Source organism: Loxodonta africana, chromosome 22 (assembly GCF_030014295.1).
Source record: "Loxodonta africana isolate mLoxAfr1 chromosome 22, mLoxAfr1.hap2, whole genome shotgun sequence".
In the NCBI taxonomy this organism is placed as follows: Eukaryota; Metazoa; Chordata; class Mammalia; order Proboscidea; family Elephantidae; genus Loxodonta; species Loxodonta africana.
In genome coordinates, this window is record NC_087363.1 from 66,784,035 (window position 1) to 66,807,790 (window position 23,756).

Here is a 23,756-nt window from a genome sequence, read left to right on the forward strand (position 1 = left end):
GAAAAGCTTGACTTTTCTAATATATACAAACAAATCTGGGGAATATGTACAGGAATGATGTAAAGAACATAAAGCTGAATCAGTCTAAGTGTATTAATATGAGCCCACTAAACACAGATTCTTCATTCAGTTTTTCATCTTGACAAGTTAGGAATGAATCTAATAGTTTATTTGGTTGATTCATTGAAGCATGGATTAAGCAGGGGCCTACATCAAACTGAAAAACCACACTTGCCTTGGTATACTGAAGAAGGTATCCAGAAGGCTTAAGGAAACTGGCATGATAGAATGGATTTATCAGGTTGGACCTATAGGCCAACACATGGAGAGCACAGAGGACATACCTTCCATCATATTGGTGAGGAACAAATTTGTGAAGGGCCCCAGCATCCTTGAAGGCTGCTGTGATTGTTATTTTATATAAGATTTGACAGGGGGATACATAACTACAATGAGGCTAACTGGACCCCATTAAGTAACTGGCAGCACTTAATCAACGAAGATTAACTTAATGGACAGTAGAGTCAAAGCAGGAATCAGAACAGTCTGACTCACGTGGACTTATGCCACTGGCTACTTAGTCATGGTATCCCTAGGAGTGAAACAGATCAGAAATCTACTAAATATTTACTTTATTTGTACAAGTGAAAGAATGCTAGGTCAAGTGAACAGCAGTCTAACTCAAGTCATCAGAACAGTCATGGCCTGTCAATCAATTCCTAGACTTGAGCCAGTTTACAGACCCATACACCTTGAAAGAAGGCAAGGCCAGGTCCCCCTGAGGAAAGACCCCCACTACACTGCCAAAAATGTATACTGTAAATCTTTCTCCTCGGCTCCCCAAAGCGATCTACAGCCTTTTAGGAGAGCGACTTTTCACTGGGGAAAAGTAAATAATCATACTTCTCAGGGATTACTGGACACTGACTGTGAACTGACACTAACTCCAGGAGGCCGAAAACATCACTGTGGTCCACCAGTCAGAGTGCAGTTGTATGGAGGTCAGGTTATTAATGGAGTTTTAAGTCAATCTTACAGTTGGTCCCCAAACCCATCCTTTAGTGATTTATTTAGTTCCAGACCGCTAATTGAATACACATATTCAGCAGCTGGCAGAACCACTACGTTGGATTCCACACACATAGAGGAAGGGCTATTACGGTAGGAAAAGTGAAATGGAAGCCATGGGAACCGCCCCTACCTAGGAAAACAGTAAACTAAAAGGAACACCACATTCCTGTAGAGATTAGTACCACCATCAAGCACCTGAAGGATGCGCGGGGCGGGGGGGTCCCACCGCAACCCCATTCAACTCACATTTGGCCTGAGCAACAAACAGATGGATACTGAAGAAGGACAGTGGATTACTGAAAACTCAACCTCATGGCCCCACTGCAGCTGCTGTTCCAGATGCGGTTTCAACGCTTTAGCAAATTAAAACACCTCCTGGTACCTGGTATGCAGCCACTGATGCGACCAATGCCTGTTTCTTGATTCTAGTGGCACGGCAGTCAAGAGCTCGCTGCTAACTAAAACTATAAGGCAGTTTTACTCTGTCCTCTAGGGTTGCTATGAGTTGGAATCGACTTCGCGGCAACAGATTTGGTTTTTTTTCTTCTGGTTTTAAAGGAACAACAGAGGCAGTTTGCCTTCAGCTGGCAAGGCTAGCAATACACCTTTACTATCCTACCTCAGAGGTATATCAGCTCTCCAACCCTATGTAATGATTTAGTCCACCAGGACCCTGATCGCCCTTCCCTTCCACAAGAAGTCAGAGTGGCCCGTTACACTGACTGCACAATGTAGACTGGACCTAGTAACAAAGAAGTATCAATGACTCTAGACTTTTTGGTAAGACATTTGCATGCTAGAGACGGGAAATTAATCTGACAAAAACTCAGGCACCTTCCACCTCAGTGACATTTCTAGGGGTCCAGTGGTGCAGGACATGTCAAGATATTCCTTCTAAAATGAGGGATAAGTTGTTATATTTGGGAACTCATGCAACTAAAAAAAACAGGCACGATGCTTGGTGCATCTCTAGGTTTTTTTGTTTTGTTTACTGTGCTTTTGGTGAAAGTTTCCAGCTCAAGTTATTTGCTCATTCAAAAATTCATAAATATATTGGTTTGTGATATTAGCTGCAATCCCACAATGTGACAGCATGCTCCCCCTTTCCACTCTGGGTTCCCTGTGCCCATTTGTCCAGTTCCTGTCTTTTCCTGACTTCTCATCCTGCCTTTGGACAGGAGTTGCCCATTTAGTTTTATATATTTGATTAAACTTAGAAACGTGTTCCTCATGTATGTTATTTTCTGTTTTATAGGCCTGTCTTTATCTAAAAGGTAGGCTCTGGGAATGGTTTCAGCTCTGGGTTAGGAGTGTCCAGGGACCACAGTTTCAGGGGTTCCTCCAGTCTCTGTCAGACCAGTAAATCTGGTCTTTTTCATGAATTTGAATTCTGTTCTACATTTTTCTCCTGCTCTGTCCAGGACTTGGTAGGCCTCTGTGGATTTTGGAAGCAACATATCCCTCATCTGTGTATGCTACTCGGTCTATTTATCAAGTGCCTCAAAAAGCTGCTAGTTTTGAGTGGGGCCCAGGACAAGGGACGTTCTACAACAGGTTCGGGCTGCTATGCAAGCCATTCTGCCTCTTGGGCCACATCATCCAGCTGATCCAATGGTTCTTGAAGTGTCAGCGGCAGATAGAGATGCTGTTTCAAGTCTATGGCAGCTCCTAACGATGAATCACAGTGCAGAGCTTTAAGGCTTTGGAGCAAAGCTCTGTCAACCTCTGCAAATAACTACTCTCCTTTTGAGAAACAGCTTCTGGCTTCTTACTGGGCCTTAACAGAGACTGAATGCCTAACCATGGGCCACCAGGTCACTTGTGGCCTGAACTACCCATCATGAACTGAGTGTTGTTTGACTCACAGAGTCATGAAGTGGAACATGCACAGCAGCCCTCCATTATTAAATGGAAGTGGTATATACGAGATTGGGCTCCAGTAGGACCTGAAGGTACAAGTAAATTACATGAAGAAGTGGTCCCCACTCCTGTTACATTACCTTCCTTCTCCCAATCTGAAACTATGGCCTCATGATGAGTTGATTGAGGAAGAGACAACTCGTGCCTGGTTTACAGATGGTTCTATGAGACATGCAGACACTACTTGGAAGTGGACAGCTGCAGCCCCTTGGGGGGAACTCCTTAAAGGACAGTAATGAAGCAAAATCCTCCCAATGGGCAAAACTTCGAGCAATACACCTGGTTATTCTCTTTGCTTGGAAGGAGAAATAACTACATGTGTGACTGTATACTGATTCATGGGCTGTGGTCAATGGTTTGGCTGGATGGTCACAGACTTGGAAGGAACATGACGGGAAACTGCTGACAAGAAAGTACAGGGAACAGGTATGTGGACAGACCTCTCTGAATGGGCCTAAGGAGTGAAGATATTTGTGTCTCATGTGAATTCTCACCAAAGGGTGACCTTGGCAGAGAAGAATTTTAACGACCAAGTGGATAGGATGACTCCTTCTGTGGATACCAGTCAGCCTATTTCTCTAGCCACTCCTTCATTGCCCAGTGGGCTCATGAACAAAGTGGCCATGGTGGCAGAGATGGAGGTTATGCATGGGTTCAGCAACATGGACTTCCACTCACCAAGGCCGACGTGACTACAGCCACTGCTGAGTGCCCAATCTCCCTGCAGCAGAGACCAATACTGAGTCTCTGATATGGCACCATTCCTAGGAGTAATCAGCCATCAACCCAGTGGCAGGTTGATTGTACTGAACCCCTCCTATCATGGAAACGGCAGCATTTTGTTCTTACTGGGATAGACACTTACACTGGACACAAATTCATCTTCCTTCCACGCAACACTTCCGCCAAAACTACCATCTGTGGACTCACAGAATGCCTTATTGTTTTTCATGGTGTCTGACCCAGCTTTGCCTTGGATCAAGTAACTCACTTCATGGCAAATGAACTGTGGCCCATGCTCACAGAATTCACTGGTCTTACCATGTTCCCCATCATTCTGAAGCAGCTGGCTTGACAGAACAACGGAACAGCCTTCTAAAGACATAATTACAGTGCCACGTAGGTGGCAATACATTGCAGGGATGGCGTAAAGTTCTCCAGGAGCCATATATGCGCTAAACCAGTGTCTCATATATGATAATGTTTCTCCCATAGCCAGGGTTCATGGGTCCTAGAATCAAGTGGTGGAAATGGGAGTGGCACCACTCACTATTACCCCTAGTGACCCACTCGCAACATGTTTGCTTCCTGTCCCGGCAACCCTATGCTCTGCGGGTCTAGAGTTCTTAGTTCCAAAGGGAGTAATGTTCCTACCAGGAGACACAACACAGATTCCACTGAACTGGAAGTTAATGATAACACCCAGCCACTTGGGGCTCTTTATGCCTCCAGATCAACAGGCAAAAAAGGGCAATACCATACTGCCTAGTGAGATCAATCCTGATTTCCAAGAGGAAATTGGACTGATATTACATAATGGAGGTAAAGAAGAATATGTCCAGAATATAGGAGATCCCTTAAGATGCTCTTAGTACTACCATGTCCTATGATTAAAGTCAACGGAAAACTATAGCACTCAGTTCCAACATGACTACTAATGGCCCAGACCCTTCAGGAATGAAAGTTTGGGTCGCCCTGCCAGGCAAAGAACCACAGCCAACTCAGGTGCTTGCTGAGGGTAAAGGGAATACAGAATGGGTTGTGGAAGAAGGTAGCTCTAAAGAGGAGCTACAACCATACCACCAGTTGCAGAAACAAGAACTATAATTGTTTTTAGGATTTCTTCTGTTTTGTTATATGTGTACGAGTGTGTGCATGCATATATACATATACATACACACCTTTTTCTTCCCTCTCTTATTCTATTGCTTATTATTAAATATAAGATATAAACGGGGCTACTGCATTTTTCTTTTTACGCATGTTAGTTGTATCACATTAGGCACAAGTGTGACTTTGTAACCATCTTTATTTAGACATTATGTATGGTCTAAGGTGATGTGTACAGGTGCCAAACTGACAACGGGTGGAATGTGATGGTTAAGGTTATGTGTCAACTAGGCTACGATTCTCAGTGGTTTAGCAGATATTATGTAATCATCCTCCATTTTGTAGTCTTATGTGAGCAGTCAATCACTTGAAAGGGGAGTTTCCTTGGGGTGTCGCCTGCATCTGATATATATGCATATTCTGACAAAGCTTGCTCTCTCTGGACCCCGCATCCAACTTATCATCCTCTGATTTGTGGTTCTTCAGATCCAGTAGCCTCCCCTCTGACCTCCAGATTTTCGGATTTGCCAGCTCTCATAGCCCCATGAACCAGCAGCCTGCCATCTGACCTGCCAATTTTGGGTTCATCAGCCCCTGCAACCACGTGAGTCAGAAGAAACCTCCAGCCTGATGCCTTGCCCCCAGGTTTGGAACTTACCACCCTCCACAACTGCGAGAGCCGTTTCATTGAAATAAATCTCTCTCTCTATGGTTTTGCTCCTCCAGAGAGCCCAGCCTAAGACAGATGCTTACATGCCTAAGATCTGTCCTTTACCTCTACATTAAATAGACCCAGACTGCCATTTTCTTCCTCCCAGTTCTCCATCCTTTAAGATTTTCTCTTTCCTCAATTGTCAGAACATGGTACTATCGTCTACACAAGAGTAAATGCAAATATTTACAAAAGCATCCAGCCCAGCGTTGCCACTGACCCACCAACACAGAGCCACTGACCAAGTGCTAAATAAAGTGTTCTTGTTGTTAGTTGTCCTCGAGTTGATTCCGAATCATAGCCAAACCAGGCATAATTAATTTAACAATGACACTTTTTACAACGTGATCATAATTATTTCTAGATAATGGTATACTACTAAGTTGATAAAAATTTTAAAAAAGTTGATAATTCACTAAAATCACAAAATGCTTGCACAACCAAGAGGTAGTTACTATTGAAGACCTACTTAATAATCCTACCTGTAGAATCAAATAAGGCCTGGACATCGATGGCATCTGGAAGGCCCACTAGGCTAAGTTCATCCCATAATTTACCAGCCAGATCATCTGAAGCGGTCTGGGTGCTTACACTTACACATGATGTTATACTCTGCTGAGATCGTTCTCTGAAAAAATATAAATAAATAAAATATATGTGAAAATGATAGCAAGTAGAAAATTGTTTTTTCTTATAAAAACTTAGACACAATATACCGCTGCAACAATTTTATTAGACATATATTGACACGAAACAACTTTTAGAATTCACCTGTTATTATTCATAGTATAATAGGTTGCAATATTGTATCAGTAAGCAACAACTAGAAAAAAATTAAGTCTCCAAACCCATAAGGAAAAGTTACAATTGCAAATTTATTCTGCCATTCTATAATATAAATTAAAAAAAAAACTGACACCCTTGTATTCTAGTCAGGAACCGTTTGTACCACATATAATGAATATTCCCTCTGGCTTTACTTAAATGCTTACAAAACATCACTTGATCAAATTAGAAATTTTTTATTTGCTTTATCTTAAATAAGACTGCAACAACAGAGATGGCAGTTAATTTTATGTAAAGAAAGATTACTTTCCAGGGGAAATGAAAACCCACTACAAAACGTGAAGCAAGACAGAGCAAGTGGAACATGTCAGCTATGGCTTTCTTATGATCCCCTCGACAAATCTCAACAGCTGGTCTGTGCCGTGACGTTGCAAATACTCTCAATTAAAACTTCACCTCACTTATCGGAAGTAAAAAAAAAAAAAAAAGCTACTAATGGCATAAGGAATAACAAAGATAGCACAACAGCAAAAACTATAGTAAAAATAGATGTTGAATAAGGTGAACAACAAATGAGAAATTTCAGACATTCAAGACCCTAAAAACTTCAGGTATTATTTGAGATCATTAAGTGAACAAAGATGACTATTGTGTTTAACATCAAATACAGGAAATCAGATGACTACCACTAAGACTTCAATCCTCTCTTGATATTATAGTATTTAACCTCATCAAAATACTGGATTAAATCACTATTGAATATAGATCATAACTCACTGCACTTCTGTATGCTGGATATTTATCATGATTCCTATTTAAGAGAAAATCAGCACAATGACCAGGTTACTAAACTTTTTTATACCTGGAATCATTGAAAGAAAATAAATATTAACATATTTCAATAAGTACATTTAAATATCAAACCATATAAAAATAATCAGTAATTATTTTTATGTTCAGCATTAGAAATGCAAAAACACTCACTTTTTAAAAACGTTTAGCGTGCTATGCTAATTTTTAATTCTCAATTTTATAATTGCCCACCGTATAATGAGAAGAAATGCTTTCCTATAATATAACTTACATTCCTACAAATATAAACTTCATCACCAAGCTTTGTTATTTACTGGAAGGAGGGAAAAAAATGACCAACATTCCATCTTTAAAAGCTAATGTATTATTTTTAACATATTTTCTCTGTACCAGTACTTGATGGGATTAGAGGTGTAAGCATCAACGGAACAACCAACCAATCCCTCACCAGGAACTGGTTATTATTCATAGTATAAGCAGATTCGACCTTCAGACTCGTTTGTGGGTATGCACCATATCACTTACCATATCACTGAAGATGTCAATGGCAGTTCTAGGGATGACAGTAGCACAGTTTAACTGAAATATAAACCTCCCAAATTTTAACTTGTAAAATAAAAGGAAAAAACTATATTATATATTCTTATATTTATTACAACTGAGAGGGAAAAACTGTTTTTAAAATCTCCTTTTCAAATCTGAAAAAGAACTGACTTTATCGGGTTTACGATTTATTAGTAATACATTTTGCAATCATAGGGTCGCTATGAGTCGGAATCGACTCGACGGCACTGGGTTTGGTTTTTGTTTTACCAACCTGAATTAATTGTCTATGCCTAAATGAGTTCCAAAATTTTGTACATGTACTTCATTCCTATGGATTGTTATCATTACTTAATAACTTGGTAAACCCTAAGTGTATATAAAGACTTTCATTAAATCAAGGCTATTTTTATGTAATAATCTTAGCCCATGAAAGTTTTTGCTAAAAATTAGCTTATAAACTAAGAAAGTAAATAAAGTCCAACTGTATTTCCCAAAACAGGTTTATAATATAATTGCTATTAATCAAGGCAGAACATGAAGTCTCTTAAATTTGTTAATTGCTGATGGACATTCCTTGTCTGCTGACTTTTGACATATTTTATTAAGTTGTGAGCACTCAATTGATAGCAAAAAGGTGAAGCTCTTAGAGCCTCTAAAATATCAACAATCTCTAAATACAGTATTTCTAGGCCTCCTTAAAATGTTCCACCTTAAATACTTTACAAAGATTCTCTTTCTTGTTATTGTTTCCTTTCCTACTTTGGGTCTTCAAGGCATTGGCAGTAGTCCAAAACAAGAGGCCAATCAAATGAATACAACACAACAATGCTTTAGTACTTAAATCTGGATATAAGCCAGACAAGCACTTGGATGATTACATCATCACCCTCAAGGGGCAAAGATGGTTAGCTTCCAAGCTAAACTAATTTTTACATTTTCTCATCAACTACAGAAACTTCTACTCCAAGAGCTGGCAGAGCCAAGTCCACATATTCAGATGACCCTTAAACAAAACTGTAAGCATATTAAAAAAAGATTAAGTTCAGAAAGCAAATATATCAGACAAGCGTTAGGTGACTATTATGATTTCTATGAATATACACACATAAATATATGTAGTTACATATAAATCTTAAGACATTATTTATTTTAAAAAAGGATCTTCTTTATCTTTAGAAACGGCATTCTCAGTATATAATAACATTAAAAAAAAAGTTAATACCATATTATGATGAGATTTTATAGGACTGATCAACATTCCCTGAGCCATCAAGAAAACGACACACGAAGGACATGAGCGGTGAAAAACAGTTCCAGTTTTGCTACTGAGTTACAATTAAAAACTTATTTAGAGGATGGAAAGAAGGACTTCATTAATCCATTTCATCTTTTTTCCACTTATGGAAAAATTCCATGAACTCTCTCTCAGTTTATGTTATGCTCTTTAAGTTTTTCTTCCAAGAGTTATACACATTGATTTTGTTAACACACAATTAAGATAATTTTTTTTTTTTTTTTAAATAAAAGAAATTTTGAGGAAAGAAGTGTTTGGTAGGCTAACGTTGGGTCGTAAAGTACCCAGCGTGAAAGCGTTTAACCGTAACACTATGTAATATATATATTTATATATAGCCTTATTTCCATCCAGCAATTTAAATTCAAAATTGCTTACTTTCTCTGTCCTCTCTGTTTCCGCAGTGCTGCTGAGTTCTGTATTTTCTCACAGGTTCCACCGCTGCTGTCATCAATGTCCTTCTTGTTAGAAGGTTGGTTTTTCCACGGCAAGATACACCCAGGCGTTACTCTGAATTGTTTTAAGTCTCCTTGTCCTAAGGAACTTTTTTCACCACAGTAACAAAAAGCGCAGAGCTGTTCACTGGTAAAAATTGAAGTGAGCAAGACAGAGAAGGAGAAAAGTAGCTTTATTCAACTACTTTAAGTGACAGACAACTATAGATAATTGTGCTTTAAAAACATTTGGGTATAAAATTAAATATTGTGTCTTTAGGGCAAGTTAAACTTTTCAATATATTTTCTATATTCAGTGACTATATCATAAGAACAATTAAGAGTAATAAAAATTAACATACTTGCAATTCTACTTTTCCACAGTATGATTTTTCTTTTAAAAAGTAAATATACCAAATTAAAAAATTCTAGTTTGGGCTTACAAAAAAAACAAACCCACTGCTGTGGGAGTCAATTCCGACTCATATCGACCCTACAGGACAGAGTAGAACTGCCCCATAGGGTTTCCAAGGCTGTAAATCTCTACGGAAATAGACTGCCAAATCTTTCTCCCGTAGAGCAGCTGGTGGGTTCGAACTCCTGCCCTTTGTACTTAGAAATCTTAGAATAAAATTAAAAGAATTTCTCTTCTTGGAAACATTTCTCTTCACAATATATTTACTGCTGCTGTACCTAAATCTTTCTTCTCAGGCATTAAAGTTTCCATTATTACCTTTGTAGTATGTACCCCATGAACCTTACATAATATCTTATCATTAGCAGGTGTAGCTGTCTTCTGAGGTGATGCTATATTTTTCTTAACTTTCAAAGTGAAGTTCATATTGGCCTCTCTCAACTAATTATCTTTTGCTTATGAAAGCCACCTGCTTGTTTTTTCCAATAAAATACCTATTTCAATATCATGATAAACTGTACTGTCCAGCTGGTACTGAGTCACATACCTCCACCCCCACTGGACATCATAGAGGACAAGAAGAATTCAGTTAAAATTTTAAACAAATTGCTTGTGGCTGAGTGTGCGACAGTGTGAGAAGACAGAATATCTGGGATTCTGAGACAGAGGGCATTCTAATCCACTCTCGGGCTCCGCTTCACGGACCTCATCCGATGCTCACAAGAAAGACTGGGGGCATGGTGAAGAGTCCTGAGAAAGCTTTGGTCACGGTGCAAGTCTGGGGAAAGTACCAGCAGTAATGTGGGAAAGACATGAAGTCCCATCCAGATCTTTCTTCCCCCATTTTCTTTAAAGAACAAAAATTCTTAGGCTCGTGGGGTCAGGACAGCACCAATTGCTACCCTGCAATGGTGACGACCTATTGCAGATGGAAGAATAGAACAGGGGAGAAAAGAAAAACAAGAACTTTTAACCCTGGAGGAGGAGCAAAGGCGAGGCTCTGACCTGGACTCAGACAATTACAGGTCTACTACAGCTAGGGCAATGGCATGATCACTGAGAACACCCAACCATGAGACCCAAGGACACACTGCCTACCTACGACTAAAAAAAAAAAAAAAAGACTAAAGCTGAATCAAAACAACAACAAATGTCCTGCCAACCAACCGTCCCAAACCTCAAGCTTAAGTAATAAGTGGAGAATGGACCAGAGAGTGAAGAGAGACACTCTCTGCACATATGGTGCAAAAGGATGATCTAAAGCAGAGGGTGGGACAGATATTCAGAAAAATCTGGTAAACCAGCCCAATTCTAAACACAAGATGCATTCAAAGAGTATGATGCACTGAGGGAAAGCACTGCAACAACAAAACCCAAATATAGCTCAACTCCTAACTAGTTTGACTCAATTCCCCATATTAAAGGCCTACAAAAGACAAGCCATGTCCATTCTCAGGCTTAAAATCTGTTTACCTCAGTATGTACTGTTCTACACAAGATTCTGACTTTCAACAAAAAATTATGGGGCATGCAGAATAGTATCTGGAAAATTGCCAAATATTTGGAAAGTCAAGAAGAAATAATAAAACCTGCAAAAGCTAGTACCTATGTAAAGCAGAAACCTGTCAGAGAGGGAAAATTCAAATATTTTCCACTAAAACTAGTAATAGAATAGTGTTAAGACCGCACCCTGTCAAAGGTGAAAAACTTGTAAGACTCGGAAAAATAAGGCAGTCCCGTCAAGTTCCAGCTCCCACAGATATCACTGATTTCTAAATAGCCCAAGAATCAATGAGGAAATCAGAAAATAACTTGAATTAAATGATATGAAGTAAAAATGAAATTTGCAAGATACAGTTACAGCAGTGTTTACATGGAAATTTATAGCATTAAATGCTTTTATCAGAAAAGAGGGTGTCATTATAGGGATTCCAACTACTGTCACATAACAGTATGTGTATAAATTTTTGTATGCAAAATTAACTTGAGTTGTAAACTTTCACCTAAAGAACAATAAAAGAAGGTCTCAAACCAATGGTCAATGCTTCCATGATTAGAAGAAAGAAGACAAGAAAAGGCAAATTAAACCAAAAAACAAGCAAGAGGAAAGAATAAAGAGAACAGAAAAAAGTGAAAGAGAAGGAAAAAAAATCAATGTAAACAAAACATGGTAGGGAATTAATACAATTAATAAATATCTAGCTAATCCAAGAGAAAAAAAATTACAAAATTACAAATACTATGAAAGAGAGGACATCATTACAATCCCCACAGATATCAAAAAGATAAAAAGGAAATATTACAGACAACTTTATGCCAATAAGTTCAACAAGTCAGAAAAATCACACTACTTCCTTGAATGGAACAAACTGCCAAAGCTCGCTCAGGAAGAAATAGGTAACCTGAACAGTACTATAACTAGTGAATATATTGAATTTTTATTTAAAACCCTTCTAGCAATAAGAACCCCAGGGTCAGCTGGTTTCACTGAAAATATATATCAAATATTAAAGGCAGACATAATGCCAATTCTGTACATATTCTCTAGGAAACTAAAGAAGAAATACTTCCTGACTCATTTTATGATGTCGGCACTATTCTAATAAAACCAGATAAAGACATTATAAAAAAAAGTAAACTACAAACCAATATTCATCCTGAACACAGATGCAAAAATCCTCAATAAAATATTAACATATTGAATCACATAAAAAAATCATGACCAGGTAAAGCTCACCATTAGCATGCAAGGCTGGTTCAGCATTCAAAAATCAGTGTAATTCACCATATCAAAAAACTAAAGAGGATCAAAGGAGAATGAAGAACACCAAGGACACAAGGTGATTATGAGCCCAAGAGACAGAAAGGGCCACATGAACCAGAGATTACATCAGCCTGAGACCAGAAGAACTAAATGGTGCCCAGCTACAACCGATGACTGCCCTGACAGGGAACACAACAGAGAACCCCTGAGGGAGCAGGAGAGCAGTGGGATGCAGACCCCAAATTCTCATAAAAAGACCAGACTTAATGGTCTGACTGAGACTAGAAGGACCCAGGTGGTCATGGCCCCCAGGCCTTCTGTTGCCCCAGGACAGGAAACAATCCCGAAGCCAACTCTTCAGACATGGATTAGACTGGACAATGGGTTGGAGAGGGATGCTGGTGAGGAGTGAGCTTCTTGGATCAGGTGAACACTTGAGACTATGTTGGCATCTCCTGCCTGGAGGGGAGATGAAAGGGTGGAGGGGGTTAGAAGCTGACGAAATGGACACGAACAGGGAGAGTGGAGGGAGGGAGCGGGCTGTCTCATTGGGGGAGAGTAATTGGGAGTATGTAGCAAGGTAACATATGGGTTTTTGTGTGAGAGACTGGCTTGATTTGTAAACTTTCACTTAAAGCATAATAAAAATTATTAAAAAAAAAAAAAACTGAAGAAAAACCAAATGATCACCTCAATACATGCAAAAAAAAAAAAGACAGTGACAAAATTCAACATCCACTCATGACTCTCAGCAAATTAAAAATAAAAGGGAACTTCTTCATCCTGATAAAGCGCTCCACAAAAAACCCTACAACTAGCATCATAATTAATGAACAAAGAATATAATGCCACTATTTTCTAAAAATCAGTCATATTTTTACATACTAGCAGCGGAAAACTGGATACTGAATTTTTTAAGTACCACTTACAACAGCACCAAAAAAAAAAAATTAAAATCAAGTGTAGATTTTATAAAATAGCAAGATCTCAATGCTGAGAAGTACAAAATACCAATGAAAGACACCAAAGAACACTTTTTAAAATGGAGAAATGTCATGAATTGGAGGACTCAGTATTGTTAAAATGTCAGTTCTCCTGACATTTATCTATAGATTCAACACGATCCTGACGAAAATCCCCGTGGGATATTTTGTGGATACCAGCAAGCTGTTTCTAAAATTCATGTGGAAAGACAAAGGATCCAGAATAGTCACTAACAACTGACTTCAGACAAAGTAGAAAGGCAGTTCAATAGGAAAAACATTATCTGTTTCAACAAATGGTAACAGAATAATTTCGTAAGAAGCCGGGGGAGGAGAGAAGGACCATGTCATGGATCAAATTATGTCCCCCCAAAAATGTGTGTATCAGTTGGGCTAGGCCCTGATTCCCACTATTGTGTGATTTTTCTAAATGTTGTAAACCCTGCCTCTATGATGTTAATGACAGAGGATGGGCAGCAGTTGTGTCAGTAATGCAGGACTCAGCCTAGGAGATGGGATTGTGTCTTGAGGCAATCTCTTGAGACATAAAAGAGAGAAGCGAGCAGAGAGACAGGGGGACCCCATACCATCGTGAAAGCAGCACCAGGAGCAGAGCGCATCCTTTGGACCTGGAGTCCCTGCGCCTGAGAAGCCTCTCAACCAGGGGAAGATTGAGGATAAGAACCTTCCTCCAGAGCGAACAAGGGGTAAGCCTTTTTCCCCCGGAGCTGACACTCTGAATATGGAATTTTAGCCTACTTTACTGCGAGGAAATAAATTTCTCTTTGTTAAAACCATCCACTTGTGGTATTTCTGTTATAGCAGCACTAGATGACTAAGACAGACCACTATTCAAACCCTGTACCCTATGAAAAGTTGACTCGAAAGGAATTAAAATCTGCAATTATAAAGCTTTTAGAAGAAAATCTTTGTGACCTTCGGTTAGGCAAAGAGTTCTTAATAAGACAGCAAAATCACAATCCATAAAAGAAACAATAAATTAACAACAACAACAAAAAAACCCAAACCCATTACTGTCGAGTCAATTCCAACTCACAGCAACCCCACAGGACAGAGCAGAACTGCCCCATAGGGTTTCCAAGGAGCGGCTGGTGCATTAACTACTACATCACCAGAAGTTCATTAATAAATTAGACTTTATCAAAAATAAGAACACTTGTTCTTCAAAAGACACAAGGGAATAAAAAGACAAGCCAGTGACTGGGAAAACAAATACTTGTAAATGACTTATCTGATAGATTTGTACCCACGATACATAAAGAATGCTAAAACCTCAATCACAAGAAAACACAAACAACAATAAGATTTGAACAGACACTTCATAAAAGGAGATACACAGACGCAAATAACCACAGGAAAAGAAGCTCAACACCATAAAGGAAATGCAAATCAAAACAACAATGAAATACTAATACACACCATTTAGAATGACTAAGAAAAAAAAAAAACTGATAATACCAAGTGCTGATGAGGATTGCAGAGCAACTGGAACTCTCATCCATTGCTGGTAGTAATACAAAACAATACATCCATGCTGAAAAGCAGTCTGGTAGTTTCTTTTAAAGTTCCCTCTGTCCCAGGTATTTACCCAAATGAAATAAAAACCTATATTCACACCAAAACCTGAGTGAAGATTTATAGCAACTTTACCCTTAATTGCCAAAAAACTGTAAACTACCTAAATGTCCCATATCTGGGATAGGGATAAGCAAACTGTGGTACAGAATCCTACTCAGCAATTAAAACAAACTTAAAAAAAAAAATTTTTTTTTAACTTATATGTGTAAAAACATGGATGAATCTCAAATGCATTATGCTAAGTGAAAAAAGTCAGACCCAAAGGGTTATATATCTTATGATTCGATTTATATGACGTTATTACACAGGCAAAACTATAGAGAAAGAATTGGATCGATGGTTGTTAGGGGTGGGAGGTGAAGTCAGGATTGATAACAAAAAGGAATCAGGAAATTTTTTAGTGTGATGGAACTGTTTTCTATCTTGTTGTGGTAGTGGTTACATGACTGTATATGACTGTCCAAACTCACAACTGTACACTAAATGGGTGAATTTTAGTGTATGTAAATTATACTATAATTTTAAAAATAAATAAAAAGAAAAAGCATATAACTGTAATAAGTAAAAAATGAAATTCTAGATAATATTAGTATAATGAAAGGGGTGGCAAGGAGATAGGAAAACACGATAAATTACTTACATTGCTAAGATTGAGAAATCAATAGAAACTAAGTTTGAAATTTTTTTCAAAATACAAAATCAAAAGGGTAAAAAATATCAGGCTTCAATATTAAGCTAAGGGACTTTAAAAACAAAATGGAATGTAAAAATCAACCAAAAAGCTTTTATAAATCCAATGAGAAGCAGAAAAAAGGAAAAAAATAAAAACATATATACATATAGAAGACAAAAACATTTAAAAACACGGTAGAACTAAATCTTAATACAGTAACAATTACAATAAATGTAAAGGGGTAAAATCCACCAATTAAAAGACAATTTCTGAAACTAGATTAAACAATTAGACACAAAAAGATTGTAAATAAAAAGATACAGTAACAAAGACACAGAAATGTTGGTGAGAAGATGAGGTAAAACAATCCTAGGCAAATATGAACCAAAAGAAAGTTTGGATAACAAAGATATCAGACAAAATGAAATTTAAGACCAAAAGCAAACTGCACTAGAGACAACAAAAGCTATTATGCGTTAATAAAATGATCATTAGTACTAGAAGATATCCACCACAAAAATAGGCCTCAGAGTAAATTAAACAACAACCTAGGAAGAGAAAAAAACTAAATGACCAACAGTACAAGATTTTGATGGTTTTCTCAGAAAATACTATATCAAACAGGTAAAAAGTAAGCAGAGATATTAACATCTTTATTATGCATTAATTATGGTTTTTATTAATTATGTGAGTGTAATTAATACGTTTGAGAAACTAGATACAATTCTGTATACAACTGAGTTCATATTCTTTTCAAGCATATTTAAAAAATCCCAAAAGCAGACTAAGAAAGATCCAACATATTCCAAATGGTCAATATCATATAGATGATATTCTCTAATAATAATGCAATAAAACTAAAAATGTATAACAAAGACTAACAAAAATTTCCAAATATTTGGAAACCAGAAAACATATGTTAAATTACCCTTGAATTAAAACGTAAATCTCAATATTCAAAACTGAATGATAATGAAAACACTGGATGTAAAAATTTATGGGATGCAGCTGAAGCATCAATTGAAGGGAAGCTTATAGATTTACAAAATTATCAGTAAATACTAAAGATTAAAAGTAAATGAGCTAAGCTTTTAACAAGCAGTTGTAAAGAAAGCAACTGAGGACACGGAAAGAAGAAAAGAAATAATATGGAAAAGGGCAGAAATCAATGAAATAGACAACTGAAAACAAAAAAGTAGATCAACAAAACCAAATTCTAATTCTTTGAAGAAAAATAAAAGATATCTGGGTTTTGAAAAAAACAGCCAAAAATGCCCCCCCCCCAAAAAAACCACAGAAGTGAAAATAGCCACACATGCAACAGAGAATAAAAATGCAATAAAAGTATCATGAATCACATATTAATATATTTGAAAATCTAGATGAAATAGACAAGAAGAACGGGAGAAAAAATGCTGTTTAACTGAACTGGTAGTAAGAGTTTCCTTTCCAAAATAACCCCAGACACCCAGATAATTTTATGTCAGTTCTTCCAAACTCTCAAGAAGTAAATTTCTATGTTAAACTAGTCTGTCCAGCAAATACAGTAAAAGAAAACTGAAGGATGTAGGGCTCACAGCTAGTGTAATTTTGTTTCCAAAACTAGGACAATACAGCAACAAAAACTACAAATATTTGTATAGCTTATGGATATAAACAAAACATTAGGTAACTAAAACACAATCATGTATTTTAAAATATGTCACAATCAAGTAGTGCTTACTGAAAGTTTTTTGCCTTTTACTGTCTTTTTTTAAACTCCTTTGTAGTTTTTTTATTTAATACATTGTAGGTGCAAGTCCTTCACCATATATATACATCGAAAATATTTTCTCCCTTTCTGTCATTTATATTTTCACTGTTGTTCTGATATCTTTTATGAAAAAAAGTTTCTAATTTAATTACAGTGGTATTTATCAATATTTTTATTAGTTTTTTGTTTAAAAAAAAAAAGCTTTTCCTCATTCCAAAGTAATAAAAAAAAATTTCTCCTACATTAACTCCTAAAAACTTGCGTTGGTTTGCGTTGGTTTGCCTGTCACTATTAGTCTTTTTTTTTTTTTTTTATTAGTCTATAACCTAATTTAAACTGACATGAATAAACGCTCATCTTTTTTTTAATGTGGATATCTAATTGTCCCAGCACAATTATTGAATGTGATATCCCCACTGATGCTACTTTACCATAAATAATCTATCCATATTACTTACGCATCTGTTTTTGGGTTACCCCATTCCATTGATCTATTTGTTTATCCCTGTGGTAGTACAACATTGACTCAGTTACTAGGGCATTGTGAAGTCTTAGTACCTGATAAAGCAACTCTCCCTCTTCTTCCATATGAGTATCTTGGCTTATACTGTTCTTTGCATATTCAAATAAATTTTTTGAATCAGCTTATCAAGTTTCAGAGTAACTGTACAAATTCTGATTAGGATTTTCTTGAATCTATAGATCAAATGGGAAATTGTATCTTTAAAATATTGAGTCTCCCAAAACAATATAGCATTTCTATTATTTTGGTGTCCTTTAATATCTTTCCATAAAGTTTTATAACTTTCCCCATAAAGGACATACTTCTGTTTTTGCATACCTGCCTAGTGATGTGACATTATCTGAAACTATTAGAAAATAATGTTCTAAGAAATATTGTTTACATTTTGTATTCTGATTTCCAATCTAGCCATCTTGCTAAAATTTTATTAATTATAATAAATTATCTGTAGATTCTTTAGACATTTTATGTATTATTTAAATCATTAAAACTCAGTAAACTCAACATCAATCCTTAAGATCTGCAGAAGAATCATGCAAGAGGCTACAAAGCGTTCCAGAAGTAGGCCTTCAGAATATATAGAATGCTCTCAGAAGGCTCTCAGATTTCTACTGCAAAGCAGAAATATGTTATGTTCTGTACTTCTCAATTCTAAGATGCATTTACCATTTCTAATTTCTATTAAGAATAAGAGTAAAAACTGAAGAAAAGACAAGCTTATAGTAGTTTCAATCAAACTTCAGGTAGCAGTACAATTTTAGATAAATTCTAATTCTGAATTCCTAACTCTAGAGTGGTTTTAGACAATGTTAAGGGTGACGTGTCTAGTACGCTTCCAAATGCTGACGTCAAGCAGATAGATGGGTATGAAATGCTGGCGACCAGGGAAAGGTGAACCCTAGAAATATAAACGTGGGGTGTATGAGCACACAGACAAGACACCTAAGGACTTAGCCCTCCGGTCTCCAACATTATAAAGGTAGAGAGCCTAGCAGATGCCAGCAAAAGACACGAAAGGAATGATGTATGCCAAAAGCAAAAGAAGAAAAACATTTAAAGAAGATGGGCATGATCAACCAACCGATGATTTCACACTTTTATTCATGTCTTTCAAATAAAGGCTAAAAAATATAAGACAATTTTAAGCTACTAAATAATAAAATTCCATCCAGATTTACTCCTAAGCTTGTGCCTCCCAAATTTTCTCCATGCCCAGCTCACTGTCATTCTTCCTATCACTAACACCCGATCCACTGCGGTCATTCTCTAACCTGAGTTTGGCTTCCACACCAACAGAGACCATGGAGTTGGCAGACTCCTCAGACACAGAACTCTGAAGAGGTGGAACTGGCTGTTTGCTGTCCACTTCTGCTTCAGCATCCTCTTCTGCAGACTGTTCTCTGATTTCTGCTTAACAGTAAACAAGAGGGTATAAAGAGTCATTTTGTGTGAGTATCAGTGAATTTATCTATAAAGTATACACTGTAGCTGGAAAGAATCAAACCAATGGTTTTTCTTCACAAGAAAAGTTTAGGTACATAACAAATAGCATTGTTCACATTCATTTTCTACTGAAAATGATAATAACGTAAAACACGGCATAATTTTCCTTGTGAGTACACTACAACTGACTCAGAGAAGTTTCAACTAATAACAGTTAAGGACCTTATTTTTAAGATATAGCAATTCATCTATAAACAAATATATTTAACTCCAGTATCAGTTTCTGACCACCATGTCACATATTTAAAGCTTTTGTTATGGCAGTTCCCCAGTCCTAACCAGCCCAGTGCATAGTTAAACTCCTGTGGGAGAGGCTCTAAAATAGAGCCACGGCTTAAATTTAAAAAATTAATTTTTTTTTAATGTACTATTTCTTAGGGTAAGAGGTCCAGGTTGGTGCAGCATCTTTGCTCCTCGTGGTAGTTTATGAATTCAGGTTCCTTACACCTTGTTCCTCTCTATCCCCTGGGGTGTTGCCCTCATCTGCACCCTTGAAGCTGAGATGCTGTCATGTCCAGGTTCCACAACAAAGGGAGAAAAGAATTTAGCCCAGAAAAAATGATTTCCTTATAAGTGATATGGAACTTACACTCCCGCTCCAATTCTACTGGTGACCTGCCATGCTTAGCTGCAAAACAGATGACAAACATTCTACCTCGGCAGCTTTGTGTCCTACTAAAACTCAAATGGTATGGAAGAAGAACACAGACTTTGTCCTTTGCTCATTTATCTACAGGGTTATTTGTCTTATCTTGTTGATTTATGGGGTTCTTTATCTATTCCGGATATAAATACCTTTTTGGTGACGTGAATTGTATATATTTTCTCTCAAACTGTAATGTACTTTCCTACTTTGCTCATGTATATCATACAGAAATTTTAAATTTTAACGTATTCCACTCCTAGGTATATACTCAAAAGAATTTAAAGAACTGAAACAGATTTTTGTACACTGATGTACACTGTAGCATTATTCACAAGAGCCAAAAGGTGGAAACAACCTAAATGTTCATCAACAGATGAATGGATAAACAAAATGTGGTACATACATACAAAGGAGTATTACTTGGTCATAAAGGGAAATAAAGTTCTGATACATTCTACCACATAGATGAATCTTGAAACCATCATGCTGAGTGAAATAAGTCAGTCACAAAAGGACAAATACTGTACGATCCCACTTATATGAAATATTTAGACTTGGTAAGTACAGATAGACAAAAGTTTACTCGTGCCTACCAGGAGCTGAGGGAACGGAGAAATGGGGAGTTATTGCTTAAAGAAGTACTGAGTTGTTTTTTTGTTTGGTTTTGTTCTATTTTTATTGTGCTCTAAGTGAAAGTTTACAAATCAAGTCAGTCTCTCATACAAAAATTTATATACACCTTGCTTATACTCCCAATTGCTCTCCCCCTAATGAGACAGCACACTCCTCTCTACTCTCTATTTTCATGTCCATTCGGCCAGCTTCTGACTCCCTCTGCCCTCTCATCTCCCCCGGAGTTCCTATTTAGGGTGAAGAAAAACATTTGGAAACGGATGGTGGTGATGGTTGTACAACACGGCAAATGTAATTAACATCATTGAATTGTACACTTAAAAATGGTTAAAATGGCAAATGTTTTGCAACTTATGTTTTACAACAATAAATTTTTTTACTTTAATGTAGTAAAACTTACAAATATTTTTTATAATCCTCTTTTGATAAAATGTCTTACGTATTTGTAGATCTGATTCTAGGTATGCTACATCAATATGCTGGCAAGGGGAAGACAGGATACCATAATTGACAGTCCACGAGCACTTACTTTATAGTCCACTTTTCTATTTTAATTTAAAAGGGAGGAAAAAAACATGTTATTTTAAATATAAAAACCCAAACCATCTTTTTGATGCCTCATGTCATCATCAACTTTATGATTTGGATACGATTTACAATTATGTGTAGTTGTTTATGCAATTAATAGATCTCAGATTTGTTCATTTCTCAAAATACTTCCCTGAAACTGAATTTTGAATCTAGAAGACAGAAATAGGGCAGTCAGGTTGAAGTGCTGACCTGAAAGACAAGAAATCAAGTTTGGTGTTAAATTTAGTGTTCCAGCTGCTAAATGTATCTAATATGCAGTTAGACTACGAGTTCAGAACTCAGAAGAGGAATTAGGACTAGAGGTAATTTCAAAAATCATTAAGTCCAGAGGAGATTGCTGAAGCCTGGATAATAAATAAGTTCTTCCAAGAAGAGCATACAGAGGACATACTAAGGGCTGTATCAAATTTTAGGAGCCTAAAAGAAAAGAGCTTAAAGCATAAACCATTTAATCTTCATTAATAAGCTCATAAGCTATATGGTAGAATCCTGATTTCACAGATGAGTAAACTGTGACTGTAGGAGACAACTTTTGCGTAAGGTTGTATACCTAGCAGATGGCAGAAGTGGTACTTGGGACCAGGTCTTTACGACTCCAAAGCCTATTCGTCCATTACATCCCCCTGCTTACAAAAGATAGACCATTTTATTAAGTCCTTGGCATCAAAAGTTTGAAGGCTTGTAAATGGCCCCTAGATTGTCAGTTCTGTAGCCGTTGGTGGTGCTGGAGAAAACTATTAGAGTAGAAGGATGAATGCATATTAGAAAGCGTTAAACTGAGGGTGAAGGTAATGGACTTAAATTATCTGAGGGCCATTTCATGAAGTTCAATGGTTAAAGGAAGGAAGGACAGAGAGGAGAGGCTATAATGGGTTTAAGAATTATTTTTTGGTTGGGGGAAAAGGGTGCCTTGCAGAAATGATCCAAATGAATTTTGAGTTAGAAAAGACGGATACAGTGAAAAGAACTGCAACTGCTAGTGAGAGTATAATTAATGTGGGGTTACAAAGGAAGTGGCATAGAAGTGTACCAGGAGCCCTAGTGGAGGGGTAATGTCCTTTCTTGTCCAGTAATACAGTATGAAAGACAGAGGGCACGTATCGTTTTTACTGAAAGAGAGGAATGATGTTGGGGTGATGGTATTTGAAAATCCTCTCGACATTTACGTTGCTTCCTGAAAAAACATGTACTATGTACAAGGTGTTCAGAGTTGGAGTCATGGAAAAAGCCAAGAGGATCAGTCAAGTTGTGTTCTTTTCAAATATTTAGCTTCTAAATGGTTAATAATTAGAGTACATAATGACGATTTTTAATTAACGGTAATTTCAATTTACAAATTTTGAAGAAACTTTTTTTATGACTTTGGAAATTGCCTGATCCTTTTTATGATACGTCAACATATTTGGTGTAACTGTGACCTGGCGAAAACACAGAAAGCTGACCGTGTGCCTGCAGAGACTGTAGCTCTAGAGGAAGCAGCCGGAAAGAGCCAGAGGTTACTCTGTGTGGCCTGCTCCCTAGTGCCTCTATGACCAAAGATAAAGGGGAATACGTTCTGCTAAAGAGACTTTCTGCTCATTATACTGAAAATCCTATAAAATGATCACACATAAAAATATCTTTATGGAAAGCAATTCATTTCTACCCAGAGATGTGTGCAGCATATGTGGGACAAGTCCTTTTTGTACAATTCCTAATACAAGGTAATAAGAAAGGGTGAATCAAGAGAAGAGATGAGAAATTAATAAGAGGAGTAAGAATAGTTCCTCAGAAGCTTCCAGATAATGAGCTCAATGGATCAGAATCACCCGCCATCACATTCCCCTGGGAACAGTATCCTTTTAAAGCCAGATTCCTAAACTGGTCCATTTATCACTCCTCCAACCCAACCCCCAAATGCTGTTCCCTCCAACAGGACATGGCCTGTCTGTTCTCTTTTATGCTGCTATGTATCACTTATGGTTTCTAACCAAAATTTTTCTCCTCCTGGATAATTGTAGAGCAGTCTTATCTTTTCCCTTGTTTTTTTCCTCCTCAAAAAGAAAATATATATGAAATGAAGCAAAGGCAGTGCTCAGAGGAAACACAGCTGTAAATGCCTACATTAAAAAAGAAGTAAGATCTCAATAACTTAACTTTACACCTTCAGGAACTAGGGAAAAAAGTGCAAACTAAGCCCAAGGTACCAGAGGGAAGGAAATAATAAAGATCAGAGCAGAGACAAATTAAATAGAGACTAGGAAAACAACAGAGAATCCACAAAACCA

At 37.1% G+C, this 23,756-nt stretch overlaps 1 protein-coding gene across 16 annotated transcripts in view; it reads right to left on the reverse strand.

Moving 5' to 3' along the window:
- The window catches only part of KMT2C (lysine methyltransferase 2C), a 395,919-nt gene that overhangs the window by 244,353 nt on the left and 127,810 nt on the right, over positions 1-23,756 (reverse strand). For 13 of the 16 annotated variants that reach the window (XM_064275084.1, XM_064275091.1, XM_064275090.1 and 10 more), the window contains exons 3-5: positions 19,388-19,526; positions 9,351-9,554; positions 6,016-6,161 (exon numbers count right to left, since the gene is read on the reverse strand). In XM_064275084.1, coding sequence (XP_064131154.1) covers positions 6,016-6,161; positions 9,351-9,554; positions 19,388-19,526 — 489 coding nt within the window. Of the gene's footprint in view, positions 1-6,015; positions 6,162-9,350; positions 9,555-19,387; positions 19,527-21,004; positions 21,571-23,756 lie in introns of those variants that run through there. The other 3 variants (XM_064275087.1, XM_064275080.1, XM_064275093.1) reach the window with 2 other exon arrangements.